Source organism: Procambarus clarkii, chromosome 4 (genome assembly GCF_040958095.1).
Source record: "Procambarus clarkii isolate CNS0578487 chromosome 4, FALCON_Pclarkii_2.0, whole genome shotgun sequence".
In the NCBI taxonomy this organism is placed as follows: Eukaryota; Metazoa; Arthropoda; class Malacostraca; order Decapoda; family Cambaridae; genus Procambarus; species Procambarus clarkii.
Genome location: NC_091153.1, coordinates 4,156,975 through 4,173,118, shown reverse-complemented (window position 1 = coordinate 4,173,118; position 16,144 = coordinate 4,156,975). Strand labels below are relative to the sequence as shown.

Sequence of the window (16,144 nt, the reverse complement as noted above, 5' to 3'; positions counted from 1 at the left end):
ACACACACACACACACACACACACACACACACACACACACACACACACACACACACACACACACACACACACACACACACACACACACACACACACACACACACACACACACACACAAACACACTCGACCTTCACTTTTGAGAAAAATTGTTCATCAACTTTCCTTTTGTGACCCTTAAACGTAATTAGGACGACACGAGGTATTGCGAATCACTGTAATATCCCCCGTCTTGACCTTAGGGCAGTGGCTGGTTAACTTTAAATATTGCCAAGACCTGTCTATATTGATATTCCACGAACTCTTACATTACAAATTAACACAATTATTCAAGAGGCAATAAATAATATCAAAACCTTCGCCCTTACCTGAGGATAATACTGAAAAGACTTTGAATTCCAAGATTTATTTCAGAGTAACACTGAGGATGTTACCCGTGTCTGACCTTCCCTGTTGACTACTTTATTGAGGCCAGTTTTCTAAAGAATATCCACGGATCCGTCACTGAGGGAGAACTGCCCTACAAGAACAGTCATGCAAGTTGCTTCAGTGCTCCCACCAACACTGCATCCAACACTGTCTCCAACATTCCCTCCAACACAACAGTCGAGTGGATCTTCCTCCCTCGCCTCGGAGGATCCATCAAATGTTCCATTAAAACGCGTCACTCATTTGTCTCGCAACCAGAAAGGAAAACCTGAATTTCATCTTTAAACACACTTTACCCTAAAAAAAATTTAACATTTTACAGCATAAAAAAAAAATACATTTTTCGTTTTTTCTTTAAGCTGTATTTACATGTGTGTTCCGAGACTAGGGGGAGGGGAATAATATGTGTGTATGTGTGTGTGTGTACTCACCTAGTTGTGCTTGCGGGGGTTGAGCTCTGGCTCTTTGGTCCCGCCTCTCAACTGTCAATCAACAGGTGTACAGGTTCCTGTGTGTGTGTGTGTGTGTGTGTGTGTGTGTGTGTGTGTAAGTAAGTAATTAAAGGTTTGCGTTGTGGGCTTGCCTAGTTGTGCTGAATTGCTTGGGGGGGAGTGGGGGTTGAACGCTAGATGTTTGGTTCCGCCTTTAAATATTTAGATATCCGACGAACAAGGTGCTGAGCCCTGTTGGTTCTGTCGCATCTACATTTCTGTTCCATGAAGGCACTGTTCCATAAACAGGAGGATGGGTTGAAATATTAATGTAGGCAAGATAGACTAGTATCACAGGCATTAAAGTTAAAACCAATGCTTGGTACTATGAAGTCCCTCTTGCCTCGTTTCCTCCATTTAACAGTCTCGTCAAATATCGTGTTAACGTTATGTACTTCTGTTTACATGGAAGGGACGCTGGGTAACATAGCCAGTATAGCTACAGACGCCTCCACCTGCCTCTGGTATTACAGAGGAGGAGGCACAGAATTATACATTACGGACGAGTACATCTATATTTCTTCTTGCTTTAAAGAAGATATTTTCAAGTGTTTGTGGCATGAAGAAGTCATAAATGATAAAAGTGGTTTCTGTACATGCCCTCCATGACTTTGCATAGTCTCTTCAAGCTGTCTCGGTGTGTGAGTGGGCCACGTGAGTATTCGATCGATTGTTGCTGCCGGAGGCGGCTAGTTTATTGTGCACCCCATACTCATCCTGTGAGCCGTAGCACAAAAAAAGGATTACAGAGGGCACGAAAGGTCTTTATCAGACCTCGAGTCACTGGTCCGGGAAACGGTAGTTGATGAACGTAATTCGCTTGTATTGGCCCATTGTTGCTCCAATATAAATTATTCCTTCTTGCCCGCATAAATACTAAATAGAAAATTTTACATTTTAACTAGGTCTTTTTCCCAGCAGAATGACAGCATATATATCTACTCTCTAATGGAAGATTTAAAAAACTAGATAAACTTATTAAATGGTATCTATCAGTAAGTTACAATATATAAAATATATAATTTGTTAGACAAAATATACATAGTATATATTACCTATTGAATAGTAGTCTGAAAGTAGATCCTATAATTACATGGTCATGCTTCCATATATTGATATTATTGCTATCTTATTTTTGTTGTATTTGTTGGATATATATATATATATATATATATATATATATATATATATATATATATATATATATATATATATCTCCAACACTTTAACATTACCTTAAGTAACCTTAAAGTAACCTTTATGTAACCTTAAAGTACATATTCAGGTGGTTTCACTAATGTACCTCCTGGCCAGACGAGGTGGTTGAGCTCACAACAACCGCAATAATCCCCCGGAATTACCCCAAAATAATCGCCAGCTGTTATTTGTTCCTCTCTTGAAATATTTAAATAAAAGTAGACGTGCTTGGAAGATTATTATTTTGGCTGGCCAACAACAACCAAAAAGTCATCTTACCAGGAGTTGAAGCTTCTATCCCACTCTCACAATACACACACCACACACACACGCAACACGCACACGCACCACACACACACACACGCACACACACGCACACACACGCACACACACCACACAACACACACACAACACACACACACGCACACACACACACAACACACACACACACACACACCCACACAACACACACAACACACACACACACACAACACACACACACAACACACAAGAAGTCGGGTACACATTGCTAACATTCTCGTCCACACTACCACTACAGATGCCATAGTTCGTCTTCATCACTCGAGAACATTTGAATTACACTTCAGGTGCATCAATACAATATCTTGCTTATAATAATAATAATTAATAATCCCATTTACCAGAGTATTCTATATACAAAATCCTACATATACCAGCCTATGTATTTAACACAAAATCTCAAACTATTAAACTACGAAAAAAATATCAATTACTGACCGTTCTTAAAATTAAATCATGCAAAAGCGATTTTGAAAGACTCAACAGGTATCGCCCATATGTAATGTGATTGAAATATTGAAAGTTCCGTAAAACTAATCCCTTATTTACGAGCCCGAGTAGTCTGTCTGTCTGCCACAACCATTTCAGAAGGAAAGAGAGGTAGCATCTTGTCTTGTTTTCCTGAACTGAGGCGTTGTAGGCCTTGTAGGCCTTGTAGGCCTTGTAGGCCGTTGTAGGCCTTGTAGGCCTTGTAGACCGTTGTAGGCCTTGTAGGCCTTGTAGGCCTTGTAGGCCTTGTAGACCGTTGTAGGCCTTGTAGGCCGTTGTAGGCCTTGTAGGCCTTGTAGGACGTTGTAGGCCTTGTAGGCCTTGTAGGCCTTGTAGGCCGTTGTAGGCCGTTGTAGGCCTTGTAGGCCTTGTAGACCGTTGTAGGCCTTGTAGGCCTTGTAGGCCTTGTAGGCCTTGTAGGCCGTTGTAGGCCGTTGTAGGCCTTGTAGGCCTTGTAGACCGTTGTAGGCCTTGTAGGCCTTGTAGGCCTTGTAGGCCTTGTAGGCTGTTGTAGGCCGTTGTAGGCCTTGTAGGCCTTGTAGACCGTTGTAGGCCTTGTAGGCCTTGTAGGCCTTGTAGGCCTTGTAGACCGTTGTAGGCCTTGTAGGCCGTTGTAGGCCTTGTAGGCCTTGTAGGACGTTGTAGGCCTTGTAGGCCGTTGTAGGCCTTGTAGGCCTTGTAGGACGTTGTAGGCCTTGTGGGGTGTTGAGTACATCGAGTCGTTGTGTATAATTCAGTGTCGTTGCGTGCGTTATGTGTTGTTCTGTATGTCGTATGCGTTGTGTTGTGTGCCTGTGTGTGCAGCCCGTTCTCGCCAGCGTCCCCAACGTCAAGAAACTGTCGTACTAAAGTGCCCTTATCCTAACCTACCAGAGGACCCAAAACAGAAAACGGGACAGTACGTCACTTTCGCGAGCGGCTACCATTTTCTAGTACGACGGTTTTTTGGCCTTAGAGTATACGTCAAAATGCGACGTGTTATTAGGAGGACGGGTTGCTGGCGTTGTGTGACGTTGGGGGGACATTTTCAACGCGGGGTGACAGTTTCTGTCAAGCAGTTGAGAGTGATGACTGTCTGGGGGAAGCTTTACTAGGCGCTGTGTCTCTGTATTGCTTTTCTGACAGTTGCCTTTAATTCATTGGTAATTAATTATAATTTCTTTGTGTGTTTGGCGTTGCTTCAGCAAGTAAATTTTAATTTATTTACTGTTACATTTATGTTCTCCTGTCTTATTGCAATCCTTTATTCTCTCTCTCTCTCTCCGCTCTTTATCTTTATTTACCTCATTCCCTCCTTACGTCCTTTGTCCCATCTCGTCTCCCTCCCACCTTAGTTCCCACTCTCCCTTTCTCTGTCTTTCCCTCCTTCTCTCTCTCCACTGTTACCTCCCTTCCTTGCCTGGAGGAGGGAGCCTCCGCTTCCCCCTCCAAGTCATCCAATTAATCTTCTAGTCCTCAGGTATTCTTCTTCATGCCGTTGCAAGTCTTATCATACAAACCACTCTGCATCTCCCAGCAGCATCTCCCAGCAGCATCTCCCAGCAGCAGCATCTCCCAGCAGCATCTCCCAGCAGCAGCATCTCCCAGCAGCAGCACAGTGTTCCTCTCCTCTGACTACCTGCGTTGCACCTTACCTTGAGGTTATCTTGAGGTGATTTCGGGGCTTAGCGATCCCGCGGCCCGGTCCTCGACCAGGCCTCCTTATTGTTACACATCCCCAGGAAGCAGCCCGTAGCAGCTGTCTAACTCAAAGATACCTATTAACTGCTAGATGAACAGGCGCATCAGGGTGAAAGAAACTCTGCTCATTTGTTTCTGCCTCCGACGGGGATCGAACCCGGAACCCTAGGACTACGAATCCCGAGCGCTGTCCACTCAGCCGTCAGGGCCTTTAGTATTCCACAAGACATGGAAAGAAACCAAGAAACAGCGTTGTTATATTACTGGAAAAGTTATGAACGAACAGTGATTATGGGAAGAAAATTGTGTGAGGGATATATACCGTGATCATAGTTGAAGAGATACACAGATCCAGACACACTTCAAGATGCAGGCGATGAGTCACAATAACGTGGCTAAAGTATGTTGACCAGACCACACACTAGAAGGTGAAGGGACGACGATGTTTCGGTCCGTCCTGGACCATTCTCAAGTTGTAGTACTTGAGAATGGTCCAGGACGGACCGAAACGTCGTCGTCCCTTCACTTTCTAGGGTGTGGTCTGGTCAACATACTTCAAGATGTTTCACGTCCGAAGATCACACTCACTCCAGACATCTATACCACCTGCGGGCTACTCATGCCCGTGCCACCCCTTGTGGTGGCTTAATCTGCATCAACAACAAGAGAAGAGATGTCTCATCCATCTACAGATCTCGGCTATTGGTACTGGGAATGGCTCCAAGGAGCCTCCACTTACGGGCTATTCATGCCTATGCCACCTTTTGCGTGGCTGAATCTTTATCAATCAATCAATCAATCAGAAGAGGTACACTTCCTACCAGGTAGTGAGCGCAGGAACCATACAAGCAGCAGTAGAAACGAGACACAGTCCCTCTTCTTTAACACGGGAAACATCTCCCGTCACGCAGGGTGCAGTTGCACCTCCACAGATCTCCAGTATCAGCTCTTGATACTGGTAATGGCTCAAAAGGGCCACCACTTACGGGCTATTCATGCCCGTGCCACCTCTTGGGTGGCTTAATCTTCATCAATCAATCAATCAGACACAGTCCAGCCACCAGACCCTAAGCCCCGCTCTGTGTCAGGTAAGTCCACTACGGGCTCACCATAGCCCGTGCTACTTAAAACTTGTTCCAAGTAGCTGAATCTTAAACAACAACGAGACACAGTCGATACAGTGTGACGAGAGGCCAATGACACATCATAAAGACAGACAATTACAACAAACAGCTACGGTTTGTTTAAAAACAATGTTCTAAACATATATAATATTTTGGATATATTAGTGATACGGATATATTACTCCTCGGAGTAATGTTTGTGCCCACACTAAGCCTTATCGTATATTGTACAGTGAACGTCTACCTATGGAAGTAGTTTACTGATGATAGCGAATACGACTCCAAGAGAGAGTAGTTTATCTCTAGTTATTCCCCATATGATCCTAAGTACGCCCTCTTTCTCAGTTTACGACAGTTACTGTGGAGATACGTTCAAATAACACATATTTACGTGACAATTCATATATGAACAGCCGCCTTTTTTACACCTATGTAAATTTGACCATTCTCAAGTAACAATGGACTTGAGAATTGTCCAGGACGGACCGAAACGTCGTCGTCCCTTCACCTTCTAGTGTGTGGTCTAGTCAAATTTCTGTAGCCACGTTACTGTGACGCGTCGCCTGCACACCTATGTAAGATTAAGCTTTCCGAACGATTTTTGAAGAGAACAACAGCTCAGAATTTTAGCTGATATGTTTCCTCATTTCATATACAGATGCGTTGAGTGTGAGGCCGAGGCTCCACTCAACCCACCGTGCGTCAGTTCCACTCCACCCCCGCGTGCGTTAGTTCCACTCCACCCCCGCGTGCGTTAGTTCCACTCCACCCCCGCGTGCGTTAGTTCCACTCAACCCGGCGTGCGTTAGTTCCACTCAACCCGGCGTGCGTTAGTTCCACTCAACCCGGCGTGCGCTAGTTCCACTCAACCCGGCGTGCGCTAGTTCCACTCAACCCACCATGCGCTAGTTCCACTCAACCCACCGTGCGCTAGTTCCACTCAACCCACCGTGCGCTAGTTCCACTCAACCCACCGTGCGCTAGTTCCACTCAACCCACCGTGCGCTAGTTCCACTCAACCCACCGTGCGCTAGTTCCACTCAACCCACCGTGCGCTAGTTCCACTCAACCCACCGTGCGCTAGTTCCACTCAACCCACCGTGCGCTAGTTCCACTCAACCCACCGTGCGTCAGTTCCACTCAACCCACCGTGCGCTAGTTCCACTCCACCCACCGTGCGTCAGTTCCACTCAACCCACCGTGCGTCAGTTCCACTCCACCCCCGCGTGTGTTAGTTCGACGCTGGTGGTGCCGTGGAGCCCTGCCTGCGACCACTAGATTGAACAACCGCATCCATTTTCCTGATTGGCAAGCACACACACACACACACACACACACACACACACACACACACACACACACACACACACACACACACACACACACACACACACACACACACACACACACACGATATTAACTCTCGATACCAATTTAGAAAGCCCCCGTGGCTGTGTGGCAACATGTGTCCTGTTTTGTTTGCAGTGTATGTGTGTGTGTGTGTGTGTGTGTGTGTGTGTGTGTGTGTGTGTGTGTGTGTGTGTGTGTGTGTGTGTGTGTGTGTGTGTGTGTGTATATATATATATTATTAAATATGACCGAAAAAGTAAGATTAATAATTCTAACTCGAATTTTCTCAATCTTTCGTACATTTCTTTTCACTGCTGGTGGTAATTCAAAAATCAATTCTCCAAAATTCATTTTTATTTCTAGTCTGACGCGACACTTGAGCGCGTTTCGTAAAACTTATTACATTTTCAAAGACTTTAGTTTACACATACACAACTGAATAGAACTTACACATCTCCGATTTGTTTATATCTACATTTGAGTGAGGTGGATGGGGTGAGGTGGTATTTAATAAGGTATTAAATTCATCAACACAAGACAGAACACGAAACAATGGGTATTGAATGGGAGTGATTGTAGAAAGCCTATTGGTCCATATTTCTTGATGCTTCTATATTGGAGCGGAGTCTTGAGGTGGGTAGAATATAGTTGTGCATTAATTGGCTGTTGATTGCTGGTGTTGACTTCTTAATGTGTAGTGCCTCGCAAACGTCAAGCCGTCTGCTATCGCTGTATCTATCGATGATTTCTGTGTTGTTTACTAGGATTTCTCTGGCGATGGTTTGGTTGTGGGAAGAGATTATATGTTCCTTAATGGAGCCCTGTTGCTTATGCATCGTTAAACGCCTAGAAAGAGATGTTGTTGTCTTGTCTATATACTGGGTTTTTTGGAGCTTACAGTCCCCAAGAGGGCATTTGAAGGCATAGACGACGTTGGTCTCTTTTAAAGCGTTTTGCTTTGTGTCTGGAGAGTTTCTCATGAGTAGGCTGGCCGTGGGGAATATAAACCTGGATATGCGTATGGAAATGTCAAGACACACAAGCCTGGAAACCCACTTCGGCCAATCATTAGCCAGATACCCACACCCACGTACAGACTGGCGAAGCGACTCAACGGCCTGCTGACTCCTTATGTTTCTTGCGCCTTCAGCCTGAAGTCTCCAAAGGAATTTGTTGACTTACTGCGGGGCACACGGGCCACAGGGATAAGAGCCTCGTTGGACGTAGAATCACTGTCCACCAACGTACCTGTGGACGAGACAATCGGGATGATAGCCGACAGAGTGTATCGTGATCCAGCCTGTACTCCTCTTGACATACCAGAAAATATTCTAAGGAAACTACTCCAAGCTTGTACTAAAGAGGCACCCTTCTTGAGCCCGGATGGACACATGTATAAGCAAGTAGATGGGGTCGCCATGGGTTCTCCCCTAGGTGTCCTGTTTGCAAACTTCTACATGGGTACCATCGAGCAAAAAGTCTTAGTCGACATGAACTTGAAACCGGCCATATACTGCAGGTATGTTGACGACATTTTTACACAGGTACCTGATGTCAGACATCTGCAGGAGCTGAAGGAGGCATTTGAGCAGAGTTCCGTGCTGCGTTTCACTTATGAGATGGAAAAGGATGGGAAGCTGCCCTTTCTAGATGTAACAGTCATGGAAAAGAGCGGAGGTTTCCACACTGCAGTCTACACTAAGGAAACGAACATAGGAATGTGCCTAAATGCCAACAGCGACTGCCCAGACAGGTACAAGAGGAGTGTTGTTAACGCATATGTCGACCGTGCTCTCAGCCACAGCTCAGAATGGAAGCAAGTCGACGAAGAACTCTGTAGGGTAAGGCAGGTCCTAGTCAACAACGGCTTCTCCAATGGTTTCGTCGAAGACATCATAAGAAGGAAAGTGAAACGCCATGCAACCTCTGAAGAGACAACTAACACAACACCTATACCCCCTATTAGACTATTTTACAGGAACTTCTTTTCCACAGCTCATAAAACGGAGGAAAGGGTCCTGAAAGATATTGTTAATAGAAACGTTATCCCTACAGACAAAAATCAGAGGATACAACTGACGATTTACTATAAAACCAGAAAAACGGCCAGCCTACTCATGAGAAACTCTCCAGACACAAAGCAAAACGCTTTAAAAGAGACCAACGTCGTCTATGCCTTCAAATGCCCTCTTGGGGACTGTAAGCTCCAAAAAACCAGTATATAGGCAAGACAACAACATCTCTTTCTAGGCGTTTAACGATGCATAAGCAACAGGGCTCCATTAAGGAACATATAATCTCTTCCCACAACCAAACCATCGCCAGAGAAATCCTAGTAAACAACACAGAAATCATCGATAGATACAGCGATAGCAGATGGCTTGACGTTTGCGAGGCACTACACATTAAGAAGTCAACACCAGCAATCAACAGCCAATTAATGCACAACTATATTCTACCCACCTCAAGACTCCGCTCCAATATAGAAGCATGAAGAAATATGGACCAATAGGCTTTCTACAATCACTTCCATTCAATACCCATTGTTTCGTGTTCTGTCTTGTGTTGATGAATTTAATACCCTATTAATACCACCTCACCCTATCCACCTCACTCAAATGTAGATATAAACAAATCGGAGATGTGTAAGTTCTATTCAGTTGTGTATGTGTAAACTAAAGTCTTTGAAAATGTAATAAGTTTTACGAAACGCGCTCAAGTGTCGCGTCAGACTAGAAATAAAAATGAATTTTGGAGAATTGATTTTTGAATTACCACCAGCAGTGAAAAGAAATGTACGAAAGATTGAGAAAATTCGTGTTAGAATTATTAATCTTACTTTTTTGGTCATATTTAATAATATATGTCTACAGGAAAGACTGCTACCAAAATATACTAATATATATATATATATATATATATATATATATATATATATATATATATATATATATATATATATATATATATATATATATATATATATATAATCAATTCTCCAAAATTCATTTTTATTTCTAGTCTGACGCGACACTTGAGCGCGTTTCGTAAAACTTATTACATTTTCAAAGACTTTAGTTTACACATACACAACTGAATAGAACTTACACATCTCCGATTTGTTTATATCTACATTTGAGTGAGGTGGATGGGGTGAGGTGGTATTAATAGGGTATTAAATTCATCAACACAAGACAGAACACGAAACAATGGGTATTGAATGGAAGTGATTGTATATATATATATATATATATATATATATATATATATATATATATATATATATATATATATATATTTATATAATATATATATATATATATATATTATATGTTCTCTCTGGTTTGGTTATCATATCTTCAGTCACGTTATCGTGACTCATCGTCTGTATATAGATGTTTCTTGAACATGTTATCAACCGGAATTTTTATATCTGTGTTTATTCTACTTTTAAGAGTTTAGTTTCTACTATTCTATTGAATTTTTTATGAATTCTAAGGAGCATAAACTGGCGTACTGGAGCAGGTGTCCGAGCAGAACCCGTGTCCTAGTAATGGTGTGATCCAGATGTGATCTTATTTGGATAACATTTGGTGTGGACTCTGGGAGATCATCTACTCCTCGGGCCCCGGTCGTATCTCGGCTCCTTGTTCTTATATCTCGGCTCCTTGTCCTTATATCTCGGCTCCTTGTTCTTATATCTCGGCTCCTTGTCCTTATATCTCGGCTCCTTGTCCTTATATCTCGGCTCCTTGTCCTTATATCTCGGCTCCTTGTCCTTATATCTCGGCTCCTTGTTCTTATATCTCGGCTCCTTGTCCTTATATCTCGGCTCCTTGTCCTTATATCTCGGCTCCTTGTCCTTATATCTCGGCTCCTTGTCCTTATATCTCGGCTCCTTGTCCATATATCTCGGCTCCTTGTTCTTATATCTCGGCTCCTTGTCCTTATATTTCGGCTCCTTGTCCTTATATCTCGGCTCGTTGTCCTTATATCTCGGATCCTTGTCCTTATATTTCGGCTCCTTGTCCTCATACATGGAGCCTCATACAGGTAATGTCTTAAGTCTCTGTACTTGATAGTTTTCTGGGTCTCCTTGAAGGTGGCAGCCTGGTCAGTCCCTCATATGTCATAACAGATTCCCTGACAGTTCCTCAGTTCTCACACAGGCCTTCAGTGTCCTCACAGGCCCTCACAACTCCCACACAGATACTCAGTTCCCTCGCAGGCTCAAACATGCTTCACAGGTCCTCATTCTGCCCCTCACAGGTCCTCATACTACCCTCATATGTAGAGCCAGTTCCTCATGATCTCTCCACTCCGAGTACAAGAGAAATCTGGATAACTATCAACTTCCTGGCGCCTTCATTTGGGTAAAAGCTTCTCCATCTTTCATTTTGTTCTGGAGGAAAGATATCGATGTTCCGGGAAGACGTCGGAGTCTGGACTGGCGATTTTAGTGACAAATGGAAGAAATTTATCTTTTCGTTTACTGGAATCTAAGTTATCTAGAAATATATTGTCTGATTCCTGTGATTTTTTTTAGCGGAATCGGTAATATTTAAATGAATTTTTAGTGGCAAAAATTGTTCTGGAAGACTTTCGCAAGGAAATATTTAAGTGATGATTAGTAATGGAAAAGAGTGAGGGAGCGCACTTAACTTTAATGCCTCTAGCAGGTCTAGCAGGGAGTGTATAGCGAGGGTTATAGGGAGCCAGGGGGTCGAGATCCTTCTCCCCCTCCCCATGCCTCTCCTTACGTAGGATTGGCTCCTGTTGCGACAAACAACGACGCCTATGAATCCTGAAATTAGTGTTTCAATATCCATAGAAAGTCAACAATAGACTTTCCAGCTTTTATCAATGTTGAATCAACATCGATAATGTTGATTCATTGTTACTCGAACATGTTTTGGTCATTGGGAGAGAAAATGGGAGGGAAGATAGAGGGTGGGAGGAATGGCAGGAGGAAAGAAACAAATAGAGACCCGGGCACCGCTGGGTTCTCCATTTATATCTATATGAAAAGAACATCTGTATGCCCAAGGATGGAGGCCAGACGCTAGAGGCTAGCCTCGCACAACTATGTAATGTGATGGGAGACTTTACGGAGAGTATCGCAGGGTAGTCGGGGGTCAGCTCCTTATGCCACCCCATGAAGAAAAATCGGCTGCTGTAACGCCTTCATGAGACCAGTGGACAAGAAATATTAGTGAACTCAGATACAGACATTTAAAAAGCATCTTTAGATAACCTATCTGCGTCCTGGGTGCAACCATTTGATTACAGTGACGTAACAACACAAGAACATGAGAACAAACATAAGAATGCAGAAGGCCTATTGGTCCATACGAGGCAGCTCCTATTTATAACCACCCAGTCTCATTCATGTACATGTCTAACTTCCGTGTAGATGGTGAGTAGTGAAAATAGTTCCAGTGATGATGAATATGGGAAGAATGTGTGTGGGTGTGTTGACGGTGATGGGGAGAGTGTGTGTGGTGACGGTGATGGGGAGAGTGTGTGTGTGTGTGTTGACGGTGATGGGGAGAGTGTGTGTGTGTGTGTTGACGGTGATGGGGAGAGTGTGTGTGGGTGTGTTGACGGTGATGGGGAGAGTGTGTGTGGGTGTGTTGACGGTGATGGGGAGAGTGTGTGTGGTGACGGTGATGGGGAGAGTGTGTGTGTGTGTGGTGACGGTGATGGGGAGAGTGTGTGTGTGTGTGTTGACGGTGATGGGGAGAGTGTGTGTGGGTGTGTTGACGGTGATGGGGAGAGTGTGTGTGGGTGTGTTGACGGTGATGGGGAGAGTGTGTGTGGGTGTGTTGACGGTGATGGGGAGAGTGTGTGTGTGTGTGTTGACGGTGATGGGGAGAGTGTGTGTGTGTGTGTTGACGGTGATGGGGAGAGTGTGTATGGGTGTGTTGACGGTGATGGGGAGAGTGTGTGTGTTGACGGTGATGGGGAGAGTGTGTGTGTGTGTGTTGACGGTGATGGGGAGAGTGTGTGTGTGTGTGTTGACGGTGATGGGGAGAGTGTGTATGGGTGTGTTGACGGTGATGGGGAGAGTGTGTGTGTGTGTGGTGACGGTGATGGGGAGAGTGTGTATGGGTGTGGTGACGGTGATGGGGAGAGTGTGTATGGGTGTGGTGACGGTGATGGGGAGAGTGTGTATGGGTGTGGTGACGGTGATGGGGAGAGTGTGTGTGTGTGTGGTGACGGTGATGGGGAGAGTGTGTGTGGGTGTGGTGACGGTGATGGGGAGAGTGTGTATGGGTGTGGTGACGGTGATGGGGAGAGTGTGTGTGTGTGTGGTGACGGTGATGGGGAGAGTGTGTGTGGGTGTGGTGACGGTGATGGGGAGAGTGTGTGTGGGTGGAGATGGGTATGATGTTTAAAGTGATGAGGTCAGTGTGTTGTGGATATGGTTAGTGATGAGGCGAGATGGTTAAGGTGTGTGTGTGTGTGTGTGTGTGTGTGTGTGTGTGTGTGTGTGTGTGTGTGTGTGTGTGTGTGTGTGTGTGTTTATACCCCCCTGTGTGCGTGAGGGTACCCCATATGTGTGTGTACCCCTCTGTGTGTAAGAGGGTACCCGGGTACCCCCCTGTGTTTGTGTGTGTGTGTGTGAGGGCACCCCCTGTGTGTGTGGGGGGGGGAGGAGGGGGAGGGAGGGTGTGTGTGTGCACATACACCCCCCCCCCCCTGTGTGCGTGAGGGTACCCCATATGTGTGTGTACCCCCCTGTGTGCGTGAGGGTACCCCATATGTGTGTGTACCCCCCTGTGTGCGTGAGGGTACCCCATATGTGTGTGTACCCCCCTGTGTGCGTGAGGGTACCCCATATGTGTGTGTACCCCCCGTGTGTGTGTGTGAGAGCACCCTCTCCTAGTATATACATAACGGAACCCAACAGCTGCTGGTCGGGTCCATCATGCGGGTATAGAGAACGACTAAATAATGTTAACGAGATGGTCGTTGCCAGGCTCCAGGCGGCAACGACCTCTCGCTAAATATTAACAAATTTTAGCACATAAAAGAGGCAGGCGAAAAAGTATGAAAAAGCTTTTTCCTGGCTTGTAAAGTACAGCTTAATTAACAGTGTTTGACTAGATCCTTTTCAACTATTTTCTTGTGAGACCCGTTAATTAGTTCAGCATTTTAATTGTTCGTGAATATCTACATATAATTTCGAGTCTGAACAGTGAAATTCAGAGACGAATTTATCTGTACAGAACTACAGGAGCAGTGTACACTGTGTACACAACTCCAGGAGCAGTGTACACTGTGTACACAACTCCAGGAGCAGTGTACACTGTGTACACAACTCCAGGAGCAGTGTACACTGTGTACACAACTCCAGGAGCAGTGTACACTGTGTACAGAACTCCAGGAGCAGTGTACACTGTGTACACAACTCCAGGAGCAGTGTACACTGTGTACACAACTCCAGGAGCAGTGTACACTGTGTACACAACTCCAGGAGCAGTGTACACTGTGTACAGAACTACAGGAGCAGTGTACACTATGCATTATGTGTACAATCAACGTCCGGCGTTCTCTCCAGATTGTACCACAATCCGGCCAGAAATAGAGGAGTGACAATTAGCTGATGACTGCTGGAAAGACGACAAAGTGGGCAAGGAAAAGCAATACCTTAGAGAGGGAGAGATAGAGTAAGATAGTGCTTACCTCATTGTGCCTACGTAGAGGTGAGGGTCAAGCTCATTATGACCCGTCTTTAAGCTTTGGTGCTCCTGTTTAGGTTAATTTTTTTTGTTTTCTTGGGCTTGAATTCTTCGTCAAATCTGGCTTTGAGATTTTTAGATGGAGGTGGCTTTTCCATCTTCTTCTTTCTGAGTTTCTTTCGACTAGCTTGTTTGTGCAGGTGTGTGTGTGTGTGTGTGTGTGTGTGTGTGTGTGTGTGTGTGTGTGTGTGTGTGTGTGTGTGTGTGTGTGTGTGTGTGTGTGTGTGTGTGGGTGTTCTCCAGCATCATGTTCCCTTACTCTTCCATCTTTCCCTTCCTTATCTCTCTTCCCTTACTCCCTTCCCTTAATCCCTTCCCTTTTTTCCTCTCTTAAATCCCACTATTTTTTCTTCTTTTTCCTCCCCTGTCTCTTTCTCTCATCCTTCGATATTTCTTTTACATCTTTCCCTTCTCCGTTTCCCCATCCCCTTATTCGTCTCCCCCTTCCCTCTCATGCCCTCTTTACCTTCCCACTCCACCCCCACCTTTCTCTCCACCCTGTTGACACTAGCCCGTCCTCCTAAGTTTCAAAACATCAAGCAAACGGTAAATTTAAAGTGTCCTCTTCTAACCTACCAGAGGAGCCAAAACAGAAAACGGGACAGTACGTCACTTTCGCGAGCCGCTTTCATTTTCTAGTACGAAAGTTTTTGGCCTTAGGTAACGCATACGAGCGAAAAGCGACGTTCTTTGTAAGAGGACAGGTTGTTGACATGTGCAGGCAACGGGACAGAAATGAACGCCTATTCTAGGCTGGACTGAAGTATTTCCGTCTTCAGTGTCCGCCAGTAGGAACCCACACACAGGAGAACAGACGGCCGGGGCGAGGCATAACCCAAATTGGATGTCTCGCTGCCTCTCAATGTGTGAGGGCCGTTGTGGAGGCGTTGCTTCGTACTGTCCGGTGGTGTTTATAGCCCCCTTGTTACTTAGCCTGGCCAAGACTATGTCCTGGGGTCGAGGGTCAAGCTCCAGCTCCAGGGACGTCACGGGTGTGGACGATGCTGTGCGGTCTTGCATTGTATCGTTGTGGTTCAGGCTGTGTGATGCTAAATAAAGCTGCAATATGCCATAATACAGTGGAATGCAATGGAGTGAAACGCTGCATACTGCTTTATAAAATATTATAATGCATTGTTGACTAGACCACACGCTAGAAAGAGAAGGGGACGACGATGTTTCGGTCCGTCCTGGACCATTCTCAGAATCGACTTGAGAATGGTCCAGGACGGACCGAAACCTCGTCGCCCCTTCACTTTCTAGTGTGTGGTCTGGTCAACATACTTCAGCCCCGTTATTGTGATTCATCGCCTGCATTAT

General features: G+C 45.0%; 1 protein-coding gene across 1 annotated transcript; it reads right to left on the bottom strand.

Moving 5' to 3' along the window:
* Positions 1 to 3,020: 3,020 nt before the first annotated feature.
* On the bottom strand, positions 3,021 to 15,844 carry LOC138370369 (zinc finger protein 664-like). The gene is made up of 2 exons (XM_069334727.1): positions 15,754 to 15,844; positions 3,021 to 3,619 (listed from the first exon to the last, which is right to left on the bottom strand). The coding sequence occupies exons 1-2, from the start codon at positions 15,842 to 15,844 to the stop codon at positions 3,021 to 3,023; spliced, it is 690 nt and encodes a 229-aa protein (XP_069190828.1).
* Between the last annotated feature and the right edge of the window lie 300 nt (positions 15,845 to 16,144).

What these genes read in the sequence shown, in the direction of transcription:
- LOC138370369 (XM_069334727.1), bottom strand. Translation starts at nt 15,844, where the DNA reads ATGCAAGACCGCACAGCATCGTCCACACCCGTGACGTCCCTGGAGCTG. An exon ending in CATAGTCTTGGCCAGGCTAA is followed by an intron (nt 3,620 to 15,753) that starts GTAACAAGGGGG and finishes ACACCCCACAAG; the next exon opens with GCCTACAACGTCCTACAAGG.